The sequence below is a fragment of the Anastrepha ludens genome, chromosome 2 (genome assembly GCF_028408465.1).
Source record: "Anastrepha ludens isolate Willacy chromosome 2, idAnaLude1.1, whole genome shotgun sequence".
NCBI lineage: Eukaryota > Metazoa > Arthropoda > Insecta > Diptera > Tephritidae > Anastrepha > Anastrepha ludens.
In genome coordinates this window covers 27168189-27190947 of record NC_071498.1, presented here as the reverse complement: position 1 = coordinate 27190947, position 22759 = coordinate 27168189, and the positions used below count along the sequence as shown (strand labels likewise).

The following is a 22759-nucleotide window of genomic DNA, read 5'->3' as shown; positions in this document are numbered from 1 at the left end:
AAACCCCAGCCAGGAAGCCTAGACCTCGAAAAACAACTCCAGCGGATGATAGGCATATTTGTAGGACCAGCAAGAGCAACCCTTTTATGTCTTCGCATGATATAAAAGCCGAAGTTGCAGAGCAATTAAACGTAGAAGTCTCCGCTCGGACGATAAGAAGGCGCTTACAAGAGGCGGGACTACGTGGGTGCATCGCACAAAAAAACCGCATGTGTCAAAAAAAATATTATGAAGCGGTTACGATTTGCTAAGGAAATGCTCAAAAAAGATTGAAGATTCTGGAATAGAGTTCTCTGGAGTGACGAATCGAAATTTAATTTATTCCAATTTGATGGAAAAACATATGTGAGGCGTCCTCCAGGCAAAGCTTTGGACGCCAGGTATACTGTGAAAACAGTGAAACACGGTGGCGGATCTATTATGGTCTGGGGAGCATTTTCTTGGCGTGGTGTGGGCCCAATTGTGCGCATTGACGGAATCATGGACCAACATCAATATAAAAGCATTCTGGAAAATGTAATTTAACCATATTCCTTTGAGAACATGCCGGTTCACTACATTTTCCAGCATGACAATGATCCAAAGTACACTTCACGGTTAGTAAGGCGTTGGCTTTTGGATCAAAATATTGATGTTTTGGACTGGCCACCGCAAAGTCCTGATCTCAAACCAATAGAGAACTTATGGGCAATTGTGAAACGAGATCTCAAGGACAAAAGCCCGAGAAATAATAATGAATTGTTTCAATTGGTGCAGCGAAGCTGGGAGAGCATATCTGTTGAAAGATGCCAAAATTTAATACAAAGCTTGCCGAGAAGACTGCAAAATGTTATAAAAAATAAGGGTTATCCCACAAAATATTAAAATTATGCTAATTTTGTTGAACTTTTTGAAGATATTTTTAAGTTTTCCTTGTCCTTTCTAATTATTTGACCAAGATGAATTTGTGTTTAGTATTAAGTTTATTTGTTTTTTTTTAGGATTGTAGTAATGGTGAACATTTTTTATGTTAAACGGAAAGACTACTTGTTTTTGTATTAACTCTAATAAAAAAATGTGGCGAAATAAATTTTAAAATTGTATTAGTAAAATCAAATGCTGCTACCTCGATTCTAATTATAAGGCCACCACTGTATAACAGAGTTAGTAAAATTTATTATTTACTATAAAATTTGCAGTTATTAAATCTATGCTTCTTTAAAATTAACTAGGACTTACATTTTTGTAATAATTGTATTTATTTAGACGGACCTTAATTCATGCCGTTCTGAAAAAATGTAATTATTTTATTTTTCACAATCATCAAAGTTTAACCTAACTGAAATAGCAAACTGCAAACCGTCACAAAAAATAAGTTTTTTTTATAAAAATCTCAATGAGGTCATATTTTCGTAATGGATAAGTTTTGTTTGAAATTCGTGGTTTAATAACAAGATTTTGTTCAGAATGTAAACATTCAAACGACACAAAAAAAAAAAGAAACTCACTTCTACATTCAAACCGCCAAATCGTAAGAAAAAAAGAAAACAGCTGTTCTACTTATACCACCTTGCGCGAATGAGCTTTTGTTTTTTGCATCCAGCAGTTTTACGTTAAGCCAGAATTTCCCAGCAGGTCGGGTATTTTTTAAGTACATTTCACTCAAACCGGTTATATCACCTCGACTAGGAAGAAAGTGTGACGACACAGCGAATTCGGAAGACGCACCCTTGTATTCTATCATCATTGTTTATTGTGTGTAGCTGCTTTCCACGTTATTGAATGACCTACTTAGCGCCTGCACGGCTGGATGCAAAAGATTACAGCTTATTAAATTTTATTGTGTTATCGAACGCAACTAAATATAAAATGAACATAACGAAGGCTTGATTTGAAATCAGTACATTATATTTTCTGTTTTTATATATTTTATTCTATTCTGTTATTGTATTAAATAGATTATGTATAATTCCATATTTCATTAAAATTTATTAGTTTCCTCATTATTTTTGAAGACAATTCGCGCTCCCATATTCTTCATAGTATTAGGTTGGCTTCCGGGAGAGTACTTTTTACTTTTCATTCCGACCTTTGAATATAGCTTTCCAAACATTATGCTCTGTTATGGTACTTAATTCTATTGTTGATTGCTAGCTTTGATTTGACCGTTAACAATTGGTAAAAAGTATGGATGCCCCATTGCCTCACGTGCAGTCAAACGTTCAACGTGATCATAACGCAAGAGCTTGTCAAGAAAATCAAGGGCCTCTGGTGAAACAAGATGTTGATTATCCGAGTGAACAAATCTTTCCCACCTCTTACGTGAGTGTCGCTGTAAAATATCGTGGAACCGAGGGTCCAACTCAATATTGTATTTATCTAGATAGGCATATAGTTCTTCAGTGCCCAGCACCTTGGCGATACGCACTAGTTGGTCATAGTTATCGTGTCCGTGAAAAAATGGCTCTTTACGAAAAATCATAGAGGCTAACATACAGCCCAAAGACCACATATCTAACGAATAATCATACATTTGGTAGTCAACAAGCAACTCCGGGCCTTTAAAATAGCGCGAGGCTACGCGTACGTTGTACTCTTGACCTGGGTGATAAAATTCTGCTAAACCCCAATCGATCAATCGCAATTTGCGATTTTCGTGGTCAATCATAACGTTATGAGGTTTTACATCGCGATGCATAATACCCATACTATGGCAATAGTCTAGAGCCTTTAACAGTTCAAACAAATAATAGCGAATCTCATAATCCGTTAGCGTTTGATATAATTGCTTAAAATCAGTGTTGTTTACGTGTTCGAAAATCAAAGCCGGTGTACGTGAAACTGGGTCTTTCACAACCGCCAGTAACGTTATAATGTTAGTGCCACCACGCAAATTTTCCAAAATTTTTATTTCACGCTTAATTTTCTTCTTCTTCACTGGTTTCAGGATTTTAACCACACACTTTTCCGTAGATGTAATATTTATAGCTTCAAATACTTCTGAATATTTGCCGCGACCCAACTTTCGAACGAGCTGATAGTCATCTTGGTTAGCCCAATCTACTACATAATTCTCATAATCCCAATACTCGTCTGGCTTGTGTGCGTTCACATCTGTATAGACTCGGGCAGCGCTTGGTAGGGTCATTTTTGAAGTACAGAGAAGTCTTTTTCGAATTTTTGTGATTTGATTATAGCCGATGCGTGATTTATAATGTTTTTCTTTAATAATACCTACGAAATAATCAGAAGTTAAGTGTTTCCAAAAACAAGGAGATTTTCGTCCTAAGCCCCTGGAAAGAAAGAAACAAATACAGGTTAATTTATATTATATTAATACGAGCTCTGAATATACAGTCCGTCTCACTTGATAGAAGCAGTTATTTTATAAAATTAACGGCAAATTGGAGTAGTATTTAACCTTGCAACAAGTGATTTCCTAATAATAGACTGTACTTAACACGAAACTTGTAAACATTGAAATATTATTTCAGCAAGTGTAGCAGCAAAATGATTGCGACCTTTTTTTTAGTTTTCAGTATGTTTCGTGTGAAGTACAGCCTAGTTGCTAATTACTTGTAAACCATTTGTGTTTAAGTCAAATACATACTTTAATTTGCATCTAGTTTCATAAAAATAAGTGCCTCTAGTCAAGAGATCCGGGTTGCGAAATAGACTTAATATAATTTAAAAATTAAAACATAATAAACGACATCTCGTAAAAAAAACACTGTGGATACAATTATGAGCATGAAACTAACAGAAAGACATCGCGAAAGATATCGCCGAAAGACACCACCGGAAGAAAACTTTTTTCTATAGTTTAACAAATTTATGTACAAATTTTATGTTCCAAAGAGGCCTCGAACCCGGACTCACCTAATCATAGTATATAACAAAGTGCAGAAAAATTCGATTGCGATCGCTCGCTTTACCCTCCTCCGATAAGCGCTGGCACGAAAGATCTTTGCAAGCGGTCTCTCACAGACGTAATTAATAGCGATCGTTCGCCATTCGCTTTGGTAATATAAAAATAGGCAAAATACCAAATATTTTTATTATCTACTTATTTAGTATTTGCAGTGGCTCAAAGTTATAATGGAACAGTAGGGATTTATAAAATTATAACATAGTGTTTAAATAATAAAATTATATTTAACTCAAATAATCTACGATTTATAAAGTAAAATTTATTTACACTTAATAATGACAAATTACAAAAAATTTAAAAAACTTAAGTTCTATATTATCCGCTTAAATTGCAATCAATTTTATTTTCAGTTCGAATTCATTCTTTTGAGTTGCGGGACTCCGTGAAAAGTTCATTTCTGTTATTTTAATTATTTTCCTCACTCGCAGTAAGCATAATGGCGTCGAGCTGTAAGCAGGCATTAGTTGAGCAGAGAGAGACAATACATACTTACAGTGGCTCACAGCTTATTTCGTGTGCCCGTTTATCAAAATAAAAAAGTTTAATATTTTTGTATAAACTTTATTTAGAAAAAAAACTTAAACGTACATTCAAAGATAAACTATTTCTTGTTACAAACATACATAAATAAACTTAAATTATTTCTTCTTAAGTAATATGTTTACAGCAAAATCAAAATTATAAGTAAATCCACGTCACACCTTATTTCGTGTGCTTAACCAAACTAGAAAAAACATGATTTTTTTTTTAATTTATTAAGTTTTTACTAATCTAATATTTTGTAGGGTAGCCTTTTTGTTTTAATACATCTTTTAACCGGGTTTGCATGGAGCTAACAAGTTTCCCAGTGTATTCAGGAGATATTTTCTCCCACTCCACTTGCAATGCTGTTTTTAGATCTTGTTTGTTGCTTATGTTATGTTTTCTAATTTTTTGATCCAGAATATTCCATAAATTCTCAATTACATTGAGATCAGGTGATTGTGCTGGCGTTTTTACCACATGAGGGCAATTCCATATAAGCCACCGTTGCACAAATTCCGACTTATGCTTCGGATCATTGTCCTGATAGAACCTGAACCTGTCCCGAATGCCTAATTTTTCAGCACTTTGTAGTCAATTATTTTTTAATAAATTCAAATAAACTGTTTTATCCATAATTTCGACGATAAAAACCAAGTTTCCGACACCAGCTGTTGACATGCAGCCCCAAACCATTACATGACCCCCACCGTGTTTTACTGTACCACGCAGATTCTTCGGGTCCAGCTCCGCGTTGGGCTTACGCTAAACGAAAGACTTTCCATCGGAACCAAAGAGGTTGAATTTGCTTTCGTCGGCGAAAATAACGTCATTCCAAAATATTTGGTCTTTATTAACATGGTTTTCGGCAAACTCCACCCTTAATCTTCTGTTACGCTCATTAACAAACGGTTTGTTTCGAGCTGTACGACCATGGAAATCGGCTTTGCGCAGAATTCTTCTTATTGTTTCAGGATTACATGACTTACCAAGTACTTTTTCAACCTCTTTTGTCAAAGCTGGCGCACTAATTCGTGGGTCTTTTTTAATTTTTCTTTTTAGCTTCTGTAAAAATTTTGTTTGGAGCTTGGCGTCCTTCGTCAACCACTCTTTTTTCACGAGAAAAGCGTTGAATAATGTACTGTACTGTGGAAGTACTTAAATTTACAATTTCAGCAATTTTTTTCTGCGACTTTCCATTTTTGTAATGCGTAATCACTAATTCGCGCCTTTCAATCGACGTACGGCGACCCATCACGGTATTTTTAAATTAAGCTGGACAACCGACTCCTTTCAATGTGTAAACTAAATAAGGATATAATCTAATATACTATGCAAAACAAATTTTCTATAATTGCTAACCGGTTTACTGGCGCCAATAACGGTAAAAGTAAACACACGAAATAAGCTGTGACGTCAATTTACCTAGTATTCTGTTTTTGTTGTAAATATTCTACTAAAGCAGAAAAAATTTGAATGCATTTATACATGTTTGCAATTAGAAATAATTTATCTTTGATTGTGCATTTAAATTTTTTTTAAAGTAAATCAAATAAAAATAATTTTACAATTCTTTAGTTTAACATACAGCCACACGAAATAAGCTGTGAGCCACTGTAGATTGTCGAAATCGGGTAAATCAAATACGAGACATCAGTGAGGTCGAATCGAGCTCCGACTACGGTTTTAATATCATTAAGCGATACAAATATTCGACGAACTTTGAAAATAAGTTTAAAATAGTCGCCGCAAAATCTTTTCTGAATCGGATGAACAATGGATACCACAAATAGTTAAAAAAAATCCACGTACAAGTACTCGAAAGCGTCAGACGCAAAGAAATATCTTGGAAAACAAGCTAAAAACAAATATGAAGGAAAGCCCTGGAAAATTTGATATACATAGAAAGTCTTTTTAATTTACAGCAAGTATAAAGCTCACGTTGTGCGATCTTGATTGCTTTACAATTCCCCTCATGTGATGAAACGCCATCACAATCGTCTGTCATTGAACACGTCTGGACTCATTTGGAGCAAAAGTTTAAAAATTACAGCGTACATAATAAAACGGAGTTGCTGGCAGCTTTAAAAGATCAATGGAGCAAAATCCTGTCCCTATTCTGTCAAAAGTTGGTTGTGTCGATGTCAATCCGGCCGAGAGCTGTCATTTAACAAACAGGACTTCCAACTAAATGTAATATTAACACCATCCTTAATAGAAGCTTTTTTTTATCATTTTTGTTTGTGTTCGATTATAACTTTTGGTCTGAATTGTGGTTTTGTTGAAAAAATATTTTTTTATTTAATGTAAATATGATTTCTGTTGTTGGTTTGCAGATAATTAATGTACATTAAATATAATTCTAAAGATAAATATTTTGGTTGATAGAATCTTTGTTGGTGAATTAATGATGAACTGTATGATTTCATATTGTTTCATTAATAATGTGAGCCACTGTAAAAGAATTGTGCTTTTATCATAGAATTATTTTTCCATTATTTAAAAACTAACACTTAGTTTTAAAATTTTGAACATCATTTTATAAAACTTATATATGTATACACAAGTACACATGTATAGTATGTATGTTGTATGTATTTCTTTGTTATGCATCAGGATTATAGTTAACTGATTTGGTTTACTTATCACGAAAGTAAAACAAATTAACATACATATTGTCAACGACAGAGAGGAGTTAGTTGAAAAAAGACTGCGTAAGCGTACGGACGTGTACGGACGGTGTTCGATAGCTGCGTCACGATATTCATTATTTAATTCCATATTCATGTTTATTAAATATTCTTTTGTTTATTTCAAATATATAACCACTCGGTGTACTGTATATTACACCTCAGAAGTGGGATTTTATCTCAAAAGCCTACAAACGTAACAACGAAAGCGAAAAACGAATTCTAGGAAACGCTGTATCAACGAAGTCGGCGTTAAAAATCTACAAAAGTAACAACGAAAACGAGAAACGAATTCAAGGAAACGCTGTGTCAACGAAGTCGGCGTTAAAAACCTACAAAAGTAACAACGAAAGCGAAAAACGAATTCTACGAAACGCTGTATCAACGAAGTCGGCGTTAAAAAGCTACAAAAGTAACAACGAGTAGACGTTCAAGGAAAACCAACGGGGTTAGAACTGAATTTCTGAAGAATTTAAAGCAAGCCGGTTGTTTCATTTTTAATTACACGATAATATGGGAAAAATTATCAAATTAAACAGTTTAAGGGTTGATCAAATCAACAAATTGCTACAAAATCAAGGTGCAACGGTAATGGGCAATAAAGCAGCAAAAATTCTGAAATTAACAGAAATTTACGGAGCTGATGAAGTTGATGCTGAAGAGTTGGAGGTAAGCAGCGAAGTTACAGCTATGCAGAAGCAAATGGAAGAAATGCGTGGTATTATTGCGGGGCTAGCTAAGTCTGTAAACGATTTGGTGACAGTACAGATAAGGCAAACGTTAACACCGTCGAACGCCACAACGATTCCAGGAGAAGTTAGTTGCCACGATAACCGTTCAACTGCCACAACAGAGGTTCACGCTGAAATACCAAGGAGTTCATCACAACATGATATTAGTAGTACACCAATAGCAGTAGATCGTCCATTGTTAGTCCCAACAACGCAAAGTGAATGGAAAAGAAGCGCAGTACACGACATCATCGCATTATTACCTGATTTTGATCCATTAAAAGGGAGTTTAACATCGAGACAGTTTGTTGATAAAGTTATACAGCTACGAGAAGCCTACGGATGGTCTGAGCAAGAAATTTTGTTAGCCGCTCAATCAAAGTTGAAAGGGGTGGCCAAAGAATGGCTCGATGCACAAACCGTATTTCAACGATGGTCAGCTTTTGTATCAGCATTTCAAACAGATTTTCCTTTCACAATGTGTACGGCAGAAGTGCACATGGAATTATCACGAAGAAAGAGGCGAACAAGTGAAACGTTGAGTCAATATTACTACGCTATGTTAAATATTGGTAGGCGAGGTAAGGTTGATGAAGAATCAATCAATACATATATTATTCGGGGGTTAAATGACAGTAATTTAACACGCACCCTTTTGGCAATGAAATTAACAACGTGTAACGATTTATTGCGTTCTCTTGATAGTTTAGCAGATGTATATTGTGCGTTCAAAGGTACAGGTAGTGGTAATAGAAATGTAAACGAGGTAACACGAAATGTTCCTACAGAGAAGAAATCTATAAAATGTTTTAATTGCAACGAGTATGGACACATTGCATCAAATTGTCCAAAGCCTCCAAGAAAGGAAAGATGCTCAAAATGTAACAAGGTGGGACACGATTCTAAGTCTTGCCGCTATGAAAAATCAACGGTTGCGAAGGTAGTTACTGAAAATGTATATCCACCGTTAATGTCAAATGTTTTGCTGAATGGTGACCAGTATTCGGCGTTTATCGATACTGGCAGCGACACATCACTCATATCCGAATCCAAAGTACCAACCAATGCGGAAAAGAAAGCATGTGTTAGAAAGTTAGAGGGATTTGGGGGTGCAAGCTTTGAAAGCAAAGAAGAAATTGAAGTAAATTTAGTTATAGAAGGCATCGCACTGAATACGAAATTGCAGATAGTACCCGATGAGTTTATGCCATACGATCTGTTCATTGGACGAGATGTTTTGTGTCAAAAAGATTGCTCATTAGTTATACAGTCGGGAAATATGCTAATACAGAAAAATACTGCAAACGGTTTTAATGTGGACGTATCATTAAGTAAAGATGAAATGCATGAAGTACTTCATTTACTTGAAAAATACGATGATTGTTTTGCAGAAGATTTAGGAAAGCTTGGACGTTGTAAAACAACAACTATGGGAATCCTTGTCAGCACCGAGAAACCAATTACAGGTAGGCAGTACCAGGTGCCGTTCATCCAAAGACCTGTACTTTCCACGATAATTGATGACTTGCTTAAGCACAATATAATTCGTCAGAGCTCATCGCCTTACGCAGCTCCAGTTGTAATAGTGAAGGTATTGATATCCTAGCCGAGTTTTTGGAGGCAGTACGAAATGCTGGTCTCACGTTAAAACCAAGTAAATGTACTTTTATGTCAAGAAATGTTAAATTCTTAGGTCATGTCGTAAGCCAAGATGGTATTAAGCCTGGTGAGGAGAAAACAAAATCAATTAAAGCTTTTCCTCAACCCACTAATGTAAGTGAAGTCCGTCGATTCCTTGGCTTAACAGGAAGTTTATACCAGATTATGGTAGTACCGCTACGCCGCTAACAACGTTACTAAAGAAGGCACAAACATTCGTGTGGACAGACGAACATGCCACAGCGTTTGGAAAATTAAAACATGCACTTTGCACTCAGCCGGTGTTAGTTTTGTTTGACGTAACAAAGAGCCACGAAGTACACACCGACGCTAGTTCCGTAGGGCTATCTGGAGTGTTGTTACAGCTAGACGGCGAGAATTGGAAGCCGGTACACTACTACAGCAGACGATGTAATGCAGCTGAGTCTACGTATCCATCACATGAATTAGAAGTATTGGCGATCGTAGAGACACTTGAACGATTACGAGTTTATTTAGTCGGCACACCATTTGTTGTACGAACGGACTGCAATGCAATTGCAACAACTAAGTCCACTACAGCATTGAAGCCGCGCATTGCCAGGTGGTGGTTAAGACTACAAGAATTTTTTTTTACATGTAAATATCGACCTGGGTCTAAGATGCAGCACGCAGACTCACTTAGTCGAGCGCCTGTTGAAATATCGAAAAGTACAAACACTGTTGCAGAAAAGGTATTGAACCTTAACCGAGGCACCACCACTGAGGATTGGGTATCCACCATACAACTACAAGATAAAAAAATACGACGAATATGCGCACTTATCAAAGGCGAAGAGGAGACAGACAAAGATGAGCTAAAGCAGCTGAAAGAAGATTATGCCATGCGAAATTCACGGTTATTCCGAAAGGTGGAGGAGCATTACAAACTCGTTGTCCCACAGGCAGTGCGATGGCGGGTAGTGAAAGCAAGTCATGACGATGCAGGACATTTTACACTGGAGAAAACATTAGACCGTCTTAGAAAGCACTTCTGGTTCCCACGAATGCGACGTTACGTGAAATCATATATTGCGGCTTGCGAAGAATGTTGTTTGAATAAGGTCAAGGGAGGTAAGAGGGAGAGTGAACTTCATGTTGCCGATGTACTACCGATACCATTCAGACGTTTGCACATCGATCATGTGGGTCCATTTCCCAGGAGTAAATCGGGAAACGTCTACGTGTTGGTTATTGTCTGCGGATTCAGCAAATATGTGCTGCTCAAAGCTGTCAGAAATACTAAGAGCGAGCCAGTAATCAAAGCAATGGAAGAAGTAATGGCTATTTTCGGACAACCACTGCGTGTTACATCGGATCGTGGTACAGCCTTCACGTCGAAGCTGTTCGAGAGCTTTCTCAACCAAAAGGGCATCCAGCATGTCAAAACCGCTATCAGAACTCCAAGAGCCAATGGGCAGGTTGAGCGCGCGAATAAAACTCTATTGAACGCTCTAAGATGTACAGTGGAAAATAACAAGGTATGGGATGAGTCATTGATGGCCATCCAATGGAGTATGAATTCGCAGAAGAATGAGGTAACGAAATACAGCCCAAACGAACTTGTGTTCTACTTCGATCCAAGGGATGTTAGTCACAACCGAATGATCCAAGCTATGCATGATGAAGTTGTCCATGTGTCAGACATGGAGGAGAGACGCGACATAGCAGCGTCCAATATTATGACCGAACGTAATAAATGGAAAGAGAGATACGACAAACGACATCAGAAACCGCACAAGTACGAAGTTGGCGACTTGGTGGTAATTGACAATGTGTTTACAGCGACGGGTGAATCCCACAAACTCGATCCTATGTACAAGGGTCCATACCAGGTGACGAAGGTATTAAACTACGACCGCTATATCGTGGAAGATTTACCGGATACGATGGTCACTCAGCGCCGCTATTGCAACGTGCTGTCCGCCGATAATCTCAAACCATGGTGCGCTAATAGTCCAGAATCAGACATCCATGATGACGAAGAAGACTCGTCCTGGAACGACGAGGAGTCAGGAGAGGCCGAGCTGTCAACGACAGAGAGGAGTTAGTTGAAAAAAGACTGCGTAAGCGTACGGACGTGTACGGACGGTGTTCGATAGCTGCGTCACGATATTCATTATTCAATTCCATATTCATGTTTATTAAATATTCTTTTGTTTATTTCAAATATATAACCACTCGGTGTACTGTATATTACAATATGTATGTATATTAAGGGAAACCCCAATAATAATGCGTTTTTATTAGGACAGGTAGACTACATGTGGCCTTACATACATACATATGTAGATACGTCCTTACCAACGTAAGGAAACGAACGAAATATAGGAAGAAAAATTATATTCGGAAAATTGGAGGTATAGTAACGTATTTTTAAACTAATATGAGAATCCGGACATTGCCGACATCTTCCCCACATAGTTGAGAACAACGATGTTGTATGGCAGATGTTTTTCGCGTTTGTTTTGGTTATGAATTTTGTTATACATACATACATATACACTTATATACATATAATATATGCCCACTGATTAAGTCACTTCTTTATTTTTCATCCTCATTTTTTTATAGAAGCACTGTTTCAAATTTGGCACATTTATACCGGAAAGGTTTTTTATAGCTTTCGGAGTCCGCTTTGAAAAACGGACTTCAAAATCAAAGCTTGAATATAGATGCAATGAAAGTTACCAGTTAAATGTACCTGGAAGATCAGTTAAGTGTTAACACACAAAAGTGACAAAAAAAACTCACACCAAGGATGGAAAAGTAAGTGGTGAAACAAATTGACCAAAAACTGCAGAGCAGCTATAGAATGTTAGTCACAGATCTGGGCCACAACGCCAGGGTGTGAAAGAATTGAAAGTAGGTCACGAAACAAGAAAAAAGCCATTACTATCGCAAACTATCGATGACAAACGACATTATTTAGCTTTAGCTCACATTCCGTACTCAGTGGACTATTGAGACGATGTGTTTTTTTGTGATGAGACAAAAATAATGCCATGGACACAACAAAATTCGGAGAAAGCCGCTAAAAGCCCTAAAAATCAAGATCAATCAATGGTATGGGGTTATATTTGTAGCAAAGGTGTTGATGAAATTAAGATTATTGAACACAACATGACAAAAGAAAGCTATGTTAACATTCTACAAATAATTTGAATCGAAGTGTGTAAAAATTTGAGCTCACTGGCCCAAAAAATCCAAATAAATTGTTATTCAAATTATAACAACAGAATGATCCCAAACAAATGTCATACATATGCAGGTCTTGGTTACTATAAAGTTGCTCAAAAATACTAGATACTTTTGCCAAAATCGCAGATATCAACCCTATTGCAAATTTATGGTCGCATTTGAAAGAGGAAGTGGCAAAAAGATATCCTACAAACAAAAACACCTTAGTACAATGCATGGAAGAGGAAAAGGAAAAGATTCCACAAGAATATGACCTAAAAGCCTAATTTCATCAATACTCAGGAGGTTACAATCGATAATAGGTACTGCAGGCGGCATATAAAATATTAACATAAAAATAGAGGTGTACATTTATTTGATATTTTATTTTGTTGAAATGTGAAACATATTTTGTGGCAGTACCGAATATAAAAACTTTGTTTCAATCGTTTTGTTTTTCTAAATCGACAAAAAGTGACGGGCGACATTTCCACGTCAGTCCGTTCTACGTAACCGGAACGAGCCGGGTTTATATCCGGCCAAGCACTGTCACTTCAGCAGCATTCCTCGTATGTGTATGGGGAAAGTTTATGCTAAAACAACAACAAGTGAGCATTGCAGCACAGGTTTTCTCGTATATGTCATCCGACGTGGTGACCAATAGGGAGATGAGCTTTATAATCCACTGGACCCTGCTGGTTTTAAGGACTAGTAGTTTGACTTGTTAAAATCAAAGTTAACCACCATACCATTTTATCTCGCGAAAAAACTATTTGGGTTACAACGGGAATTACAAGTAACATGGGCTCCATTGCCCTCAACTTGAGAGTTCTAAACAAAAGAACGCTACTACCTGGGCAGAAAGAAATTCTAATGAACAACGAAAGCTTACAACAATATTCTAATATCTACAGGCTTGAATTGGACTCCGGGTATTGATGTGCTATCATTTGTCTCGAGCTGTACGTTCAATAATAGCGTAAACTGAGTGGGAATGGCGCGATCCAACTTTTTGAAACGAGATCCAACTTTTCGAAACATTTTGAAACGGGTGCATACCACCGAAAAACGCAAAAATACTAAGGATAGCGTATAACCGAGTTGGATTAATGAGAGTTAGATCTTTATTGTGTGGTAAAAAGGAAATTAAATATACCCTATTATTATATTTACTTCATGTTATTTCGAAAATTTTCGAAAAAACTACTTAATGTAACTTTTTTCCGTTTTCGAAAGGTATAACAAGATATGGATTTTCAATCTGAATTTTTAATCAGCGCATAAAAACTTTAGTACCGTTATGATCAGCATATAAAATTCTATCGTTATTCTCTGAATTTTGATGTTTGGTAAATCTTTCTGGCTTTTTTAAACGAACACCCCTCCAAAGGCTCCTGCAGCTAGGATTTATAGATTTGGAGTTGTGTGAACTCGCCCTTTCCTTTATAGAAAGACCCACGAGGCTCCACAAACTCAGCCACATCTAAAAATTAAAACAAACATAATTCCCTCCTTAAATGACTCGACACCAAACAGCGTCGATCGTTCCCACACCACCTAAACTAAACACGTTCCTCCAACCACCCTCTCACAGTTTGCAGAACAATATTTAACCAAGAAGTTGCAAGTATTCATTTAGTGGAAACACGCACCTGAATATTGATAGTATAATTTCCCAAATACAGCCTTTGCTTTTGATTTGTTATTACAATAAGCAGAGCTTTGGGATTTCCACAACACAAAACCACTGATTTGACGCCTTTCAGCAACGTAATCACATCCGTACAAAATTAAATACTTGCACAAGTTACAATATGACGAAAATTTGTCGATAACAATATTTCGCAAAACGATATAAAACGTGCCACTTCCTTTTACAACTTTAAAGAGACACCAAAAATAATAAAGTAACGCAACTCCGACTTTTCTGAAAAAAATACAAGGTAATACCGTCGTTCAGAAGCAATAAATGCATTACTCACCCGTCAATATATTCAGATTTGCCTGCTACACACTTGGAATTATAACTTCAACCTGAAAGTTGCGTATGAGCACAAAATGTATTAGACACTATTTCTTTTTTACTAAATTATCAAATTTGAAAACTATATGGTGTTACCACATGTAATAAAGGAAAAATAGAATATTAATACGTAATTTAGCAACGTTTTAACCTTTCATTTGGAATATCTGCAAAAAAGAAGTACGAGCTGGAAAAAACGATACCTTCGGTAATGCCGATTACACTAATCTTGCATTGTTATCGCTGTGTTTTACGTGGAGCTTACACTATTGCGTATATAACCTATAATCAGTAATAGGTGCATTCCAGCGGGAGTAAAGCTAAAGTATATATATACTCCTAATTGGAGCAGTATTACGTTCATCCGTTTTTGTGCTAACACCGTTAACAAAATTGGATTTAAGCCAATAAAGCAACCGATTTGCCGCACATTCTCAAACAAAAACAAAAACTCTGTTAAGAACAAACTTTGATTTAAAAAAAATTACTTAAAATTAGTTGAATGGATGAATTTATTTTTCAATTAAACTTTCCTCCGTTATTCTGATTTTCATCTCAAATATTCGTGTTGTTGCTTGATTGATTATATTTTTTATTGAGAATTCCAAATATTAACCTTTCAATACACATAAACGTCAAAGAAAAATAGCGAATTCGTTTACATTACACATTACAAATGTCTTAACGAATTAGGAACGCCGCGGCGGTAACAGCTGCTCAAACAAATATACGTATTATATGACATTGACGGTTTTGCAAGTTTTGTGGATTTTAGTCAGAAGTTAAACGAAAAGCATTGCAGTTTCGTAAGAGTATTAGATCCGTTGCTGCAACCGACACAATGGATTCCTTCTGAAGGGCCTATGACAAGTAAACTGAGCAGAGTTGCATTTCCAAACTGTTTACACGGCTACGTTTTCTTTTTTCAAACTGATATATTTTCACCAGGCGAAAGAAGGTTCTATTGTTACAAACAAACTTAGAACTTACTCTATTTATATTCAATATACATTTTATTTCATGAAATGTATGATGTGAGGGTATGCTGAATTTCAATTCTGATGTGAAAAAACCAAAATTTGTATAGCACATGAATATGGGTATATATGTATATCGAAGTAAGAAATCAAAAAGGTTTTAAGAAGTTGTCTCATTTCACACCAACTTTTTTAATTTTCCCACATAATATATATTACAAATATAAATTTGAAACTAATGAATTCTCATATTTCTGAAGATTGCAAGAACGATGACATTCCTGCAAAACGGGTACTTGTTATTGACTGCCTAATAGAATTACGCACAGAAGTCGATATTCAGAGCTCGGTGTTAGTTTATCTATATGTATTTTTTGTTGTTTTCCCCATAAGTAAGATCTTCGAATCATAGAAATGATCTCTTATAAAATATTATACAACTTGATGTAATTTACTTACCCAATAGTGCAATTAAAAATTCTCCAGGCGAACATGGGATATGAAAAGATAGGATATTTGTTGTTTGCTTGCTGCTGCATGGAAAATTAAAGAAAAGTTAGTTGAAATGTTCAATGTTCCATTAAGTTAGATCTACTCCATAGTACTTAATAAACTAGCGGGAAAACTATTAGGATAGCACATCTCTTCCAGCACATCGATGTATCGATATCGATAGTTACTACTCCTGTTGCGTATGCTCCGATATTAGGCATGTCTCCTAAAATACCTGAAAGTAATATGACATTGGGTTAGTAAATATCAGAAAATTCATTAATGGAGTCGTGAAGTGAAGTGATATTTCACATAATTTTGGGAGAACTTTAGGACTCGTCAGATAAATTCGATGATGAGTGTGTCATATATATAAGTAAAGAACACAAACCAATTGTATTAAAAAATACTTTGCGATTGTAGTGGACACTTATGTATATAGATCAACGATGAATTAGCAAACATTTTACGATTTCTTAGGGGCTTTTTACCAAATATGCGTTTAGATATTTAAAGATAATGGACATTTAATAGGCGATCAGAAATGTGTTTACTTACTACTAAACAATGACCGGATTACGAGGGGTGGATGGAGTGTTAAGAGACTATTCGATCAATGCTGCCACTCATCATATGGTGCGATGCGAACATGTACAGGGAGAATGGAGAGTGTACCAACTCGGTAGTAACACATGGAACCTGTTTTACATGGGAAGATTGCCTCCGAAACTTCGTTACCAGCCCACAGGTTTAAGTAGCGTGAGTAGTGGTCACGAAAGAAAAGAATGTTCTATAAGAAAATCTAGGAACGCGGAGGAATTGCGCTAGGTAAAAACTTACCCAGTATAGGCTTTTATTCCAGGATAACTAATTGTATGGCAATAGATCATACCGGGCAACATAATAAATAACAGTCTCACTGTTACCTTTTGATTGCAGCTCAGGCAATTTAATAAACCCTTATGCACCGGGTGTTGAAAAAAAGGAAGTTCTCAGAATATTTTGTGAGAAATGCATCTCTACAGCAAATTATGCGTTATTGAAGTAAATTATCTCGGGTTTATCGTGGACGTTAAACTAAAATGAAAAGCCAAGCTGGCGCATAAGAATATCTTAAGGCTGTATCCCGAAATCCAATGACAACAATCGAGAACTGCTCTATCAACTGTGTGGCCAGTCCTGACTAAGCTTGAGCGCTTAACGCGTGAGTATATATAGCATACACCGCGTCATATAGTTATTGAATAGCCTAAGCAAGGCTATTGAAAATCTAAAGTCATGAGTATATAGAAACTTTGAGTTCGCCGTTCCTGGTTATCTAATTCCCTAGAGACGAAAACTCGAAAACCGCGAAGGCATGGGCGGTAGGTTATGATTGGGTATGGGAATACGTTTCCATCCTTTCTTAGCTTAAGTTACGAATTATTTAAGCAATTAAATAATGCATGATATTATGTGAAGTAATTGCCATTGGAAGCTACAACTTTACTTCATCTTCCAGGTAGCATACGGATTCCCCTGACGAAAAATTCGAGCTCATTCATTGAGCCAGTTTGCGGTGCTCCGTAAAAAGTGAACCGCTCTTGAATAAGGGCGGGCTACATCGATCGGAACAGATGATAATTCGAAGGTGCAGTGTCTGGCGGCGGGTGGGTAAGATTTCCCAATTCACTCTCTCTAAATATTTCTGGACCGATTTAGCAACGTGTGACGTGGCCTTGTCATGCAACAAAATAAGTTTGTCATGTCTACCGTCCCTTCCGGCCTCTTTTCTTTGAGAGCTCGATACAAACCACTCTGAGAACTCCGGGCCCGGGGTGAAAAGTCCCCGAGGCCAGTAGCGTGGCTGACTGCATCGAAAGCCTTGTTTAGATCCATCATTAAGGGTTCGGCACGCGTAGTCGAGTATCTTCGAATTTTTTCGGTGCCCCTTCGCTCTTTATCACTCACGTTAGAATTACCACATTGGAAGCGTCGAAACCACTATTTACAAGTTGTATTTGATGGAGCGTGATTACCGTAAATATTGATTAATATACGACACGTTTTAGCTGGACTTTCCTTTAAAAGGTAATAATGAAGCATGACTTCCCGCAAATGCTGCAAATGTTCGGAACGAACGTAGACATTTTTGACGTGCGATAGAAAAGAATCTTTACGCTTCAAACGAATGTCAACTGCGATCAAGACCTCACATATACACCTTCAAATCATCAGTATATTACTAACGCGAACACAAAAATAGTACCAGCAGCGACACCTCTTATAAGGGCTGAAACTTGGGTATTCGGAATAGATTTCGATCCTATTAAGGCAGCGACCACAAACACAAGTCGAATATTGTTCAATTATGGCTTATCTGCAGGCTTATCCTATGGTTAAAACGGTCTCAATGTAATAGAGAGTTTATGGAGTGTTCTTGGGCGAAATGTTAGATAGCATCACATAAGCGACCAACAGCACTTAAAAGGGCGTTACAATAAGAGTTGGAGAAAATAATACTCGAATATATGTATAAAAACACTTGTAGGCTCTACTCAGACTAGGCTAAGATAAGTTTTAAAACAAAAAGGTTACCCTACAAAATATTAATTAGTAAAAATCGTCATAAATTTTGAAAATTATAAAAACTCACGAAATGAGCGTGATGTTGTTTACTGCTGTGTTTTGTTTTTGTTGTAAATATTGTTTGTAAATTAAAGTTACTTTGAATTCATTGGTTGGTGCTCATAATTCAATTAATGTATTTTTGAATGTACTTATATATTTAGGTTTTTTTTTTAAATATAGCTTGTATAAAAAATGTAATGCAATTTCTTTGAAATAAATGAATGCACGAACTAGCTATTAGCCACTGTATGTTCTTGGCGGTTCTTTATGACCAGGTATTTTTAATCCGTTACTTTCCAATTTTTTTGCCAAATCTGAGCGCCATTACCGGGTTACTGCTTTTCTCAATTCGCCCACATTCACATAAAACTTGTAGTCTGAGTCGACTGAGGTGGGCAGCACTTTGGATTGTTCCATTTTTGAAAGAAACTCGCCTTCAGCGTTCGTTCATCTGATTTCAAACTCTATGGACATGACGGTTTTTGACAAAATATGCCATAATGCACTATTGGGTATGGTTTTGAAAGACTGGCCATTAGCAAGGATCTGAAACAATCAAAACATACAATTAAAAACAACAACATTAACGTAACGTAGTAATCATTTTATTTATATCACTATATCGTGTTCACGGGGCTGATAATTCTATATAACGTACGCAAATCTTAAGCATCTCACAATTTCTTCTGAAAGTATACAGTGACAAAGCTGGCAGTTTCTGGTGCAAAAATTTTTATCAGCCGGAAAAACAAACTTTATTTCTGAAACTGTAGTAGGTTTCGAAAACTCTTGGATTGCAACTACTTTTTCATGCTAAATTTCTGAATTTCTGCCGCTTCAAAAAGATGTCTTAGAAACCTCAGCTGGCTTTTGCCAAACTCACATTTCGGGGGGTAATAGCGAGATAATTTTCGAGAAGACGTTGAAATAGTCCACTCAAACCATGTAGACGTAAATAAAACAAAAATGTCATGAATGTATGCAAGGATGACGTAATCCAACCAACGCAAGGTATCGTTAATCAACCGCTGCCTGAATGTCATGAACCTGAATTCATATAAACCGAATGGGATCATAATTAGTCTTGACAATGATGGGTATCACATGTATGGCGAACATTCAAGCGACTAAGTATGCACACAAACATGAGTGTGTATATTCTGCTTAACGAAGGCGGCAGTTAGCGGGAGTTTGAGCATAGTTAACAGCCCTTGCTGTGCATATGAAAAGAAATTTTGTTGTGCAGGCATTTGAGATGTTACCAATAAAATTCGCTGCATTATATCGATATCGCCTCCATTTGTAAGAAGTGCATACTAATTTTAATATCGTTATAATAGTTTTACAAAGTTCTATCCTTGTTCCTCACCAATGCGAGCTCACAAAAGGTGAGTTCACTAGTGCAACAACATTATTGGCCTCTGGCGACGATCAAGCATGCTTGACTGCGCTTTGTATGTGTTAGTGCAGTCGGGTGGCGTCGTGACACACGTATTTGTTGTCGGCTACACGTACGATGCTTGATGAAAATCAAAAATTTTTGATATTTTCGCATGATTCAATTATAGAAGGTTAGGTAAGTAGTGACAAGGGCGCTTTGACACTCCCTTATTTTAGGGCTGCATTTACGAAGGATGGGAAAAAGGGAAAAATGTTTTCCCCTTCTTGCCTAGAGGTAGTAAAAAAGTACGTGAAGTAACTAATTAGTCCTGTACTAAGAGAAAAACAAGTATATTGGTTATTTAATCTACATTAAAACAAAACGACAGAAAAATTATAGTTTTTTCTTTAAACAAATGTAATATTTATTTAGAATATTTTCGATGTTTATCTAACACAAGAGCACGCAGAACTATGTGATGTTACTTATGTATGTGTTTTTTTTCTGCCGTTCGGAGTCGGCTTGAAACTGTAGGTCCCTTCATTTGTGGAATAACATCAAGACGCACACCACAAATAGGAGGAAGAGCTCGGCCAAACACCCCACCCGCGCCAATTATATATATATATATATATATATATATATATATATATATATATATATATATATATATATATATATATATAATCTTGCAATAGATTTGAGTATATTTTGTGGAAGAGAACAAAAAATAGTCATAATAAAGGAATTTAATGTGTTTAATTTACTACAATAGTACAAGTCTTTTAATACACCAAAGGTCAAAACATACTTAATCGACAGGAATGAGATGAAACAGAAAGTTTAATTTTTTTTCTTATTTCGTGCATAACAATACATGTAGTATGTTACCGTAAAGACATTGCGAAAGCAGAAGTTCAGTCGATCATTTCTAAATATAAGAAAAAAATTGAAATTAGAAGAGTTAAAATAGTTTGCAATAAAAATTACAAATTTACTAGTTTATAGTTTAAAATTTATCTACCTTAATATACTTTGCGTCCCTAATATTAATAGGAAAATGTATTAATATAGACTAAAACTAATACATCGAAAAATTTTAGATATTGGTAATATAATCCACTTTTAGTAATTGTGATGGTTTGTAAATTTACGTATATCAATACCACGTGTCTCAGTAATGAATCGGAGAGGAAATATGAGGAATGTGGGTGCACTTGCTCGTATAGGTGTTGGAACGCTGCACTTAGTTCAGGCAGAAATCAAAAACCTGTAAACCAAAAACTTAAAAATAACTCACAAATATATCATTACAACTTATCTGTAATTGTAGACTTAAAGCGCGAGGACTTGCTCGTGTAGGTGTTGCGCATACATCTACGTACAGCATATTGTTCTAGATGGGGTAAGGTATCGACGTGGACAGCCAGTTCGGAAGTCAAATTGATTTCAGAGGTAGCAGTACTAGGCACATAATGACCGTCACATGTTAAACAGGTATTTGCACCATCATACACAACACGCTCCAATTCTCTTATGAAATTGTCCGTAGCACCACATGAAACAATGGTAGAAATACGCGCATACGTGCTTTCGTTTCTAAAAACCACAATAGTTGGGCCACCTAGCTCTTTAACACACACCTTCCGCAGCAATTGCCCGTCTGTGAAGTCCTACAAATAAAAACTTTTTATTTATTACAATTTATTAGCAAATATTCTAAAAGAACTTACTAACTGTAGTTTATGTATTGTATGTAAGGTGGTCTCTGTTATATTTGCAAAAACGCTGCTATAAAAACCTATGAATGAAAAAGTTTAATAAGAATTTTTACAAATGTCTGATCTGGACTTACATGTATGAAAATTCACAAACCGGTGGTTTTCTGCAGCAGAAAGCCGACTCCAAATAATCGACTATCACCATATGTAAGACATAATCGACCTAAATAGTGAAAAACGACATTAATTTACAAAATAATTAGCTTTTATTATTATACTTACTTGAATGTTTACAAACAGATAAAAGATTTTCAACGAATAATAACAAAGCATAGCGTCAAAGTGGAAACGGTGTTGCCGACCAAATAATTTGCACCAAAAGTTTAGTTTTTACTACAATTCAAAAATTTTTTTGTGAAAGAGGTACTTTTTTTTGTAAAGAAGCAACACGTTTTCAAATAAGGGAGCCGATATGTCAAGAGGGAGCGAGAAAGCTGTTTACTTACCTAACCTTCTATAATTGAATCATGATATTTTCGTTTGACGCTTACTTTTTTGATCGTGTCGGAGTCTGATGGACAAAACAGCAGGGTTGTATTTAGCTGAGGTTAGTATTTAGTGTGCGGTTGCCCAATAGTATATTACTCGTAAACACCTACATATACTAAAAATAAGCACAATCCGTATGAAATATGTACATAAATAAGCAAAAAATTTAAAAATTTATATGTAAATGAAATTATTTAAAACTGATATACATAAGTAATTTAATAAGAATAAAGTTATGAACCCGAAAAACATAAGTTATAATTAAAAACATGACTTATTGCGATTTTTTAATATAA

The 22759-nt window shown here is 36.0% G+C and overlaps 1 protein-coding gene and 2 long non-coding RNA genes across 13 annotated transcripts; 1 reads left to right on the top strand and 2 right to left on the bottom strand.

Moving 5' to 3' along the window:
* Positions 1–1865: 1865 nt before the first annotated feature.
* Positions 1866–14984, bottom strand: LOC128866419 (casein kinase II subunit alpha). 10 transcript variants are annotated; one of them, XM_054107144.1, is made up of 5 exons: positions 14885–14983; positions 14693–14744; positions 14363–14637; positions 3859–3996; positions 1866–3272 (listed from the first exon to the last, which is right to left on the bottom strand). In XM_054107144.1, the coding sequence occupies exons 4-5, from the start codon at positions 3864–3866 to the stop codon at positions 2117–2119; spliced, it is 1164 nt and encodes a 387-aa protein (XP_053963119.1). In that variant the 5' UTR covers positions 3867–3996; positions 14363–14637; positions 14693–14744; positions 14885–14983; the 3' UTR covers positions 1866–2116. The 10 variants fall into 10 exon arrangements, with proteins under 10 accessions (XP_053963119.1, XP_053963135.1, XP_053963145.1 ...); XM_054107160.1 differs by having other exon boundaries at positions 14363–14632; XM_054107170.1 differs by having other exon boundaries at positions 14363–14590.
* Positions 14985–16330: 1346 nt separating this feature from the next.
* On the top strand, positions 16331–18947 carry LOC128866416 (uncharacterized). The gene is made up of 3 exons (XR_008454935.1): positions 16331–17075; positions 17142–17406; positions 17704–18947. It is a non-coding gene; the product is annotated as an uncharacterized LOC128866416 (long non-coding RNA).
* Positions 18948–20904: 1957 nt separating this feature from the next.
* Positions 20905–22387, bottom strand: LOC128866406 (uncharacterized). 2 transcript variants are annotated; one of them, XR_008454934.1, is made up of 6 exons: positions 22197–22387; positions 22049–22137; positions 21927–21994; positions 21511–21866; positions 21218–21463; positions 20905–21124 (listed from the first exon to the last, which is right to left on the bottom strand). It is a non-coding gene; the product is annotated as an uncharacterized LOC128866406 (long non-coding RNA). The 2 variants fall into 2 exon arrangements; XR_008454933.1 differs by having other exon boundaries at positions 20906–21124; positions 21218–21866.
* Between the last annotated feature and the right edge of the window lie 372 nt (positions 22388–22759).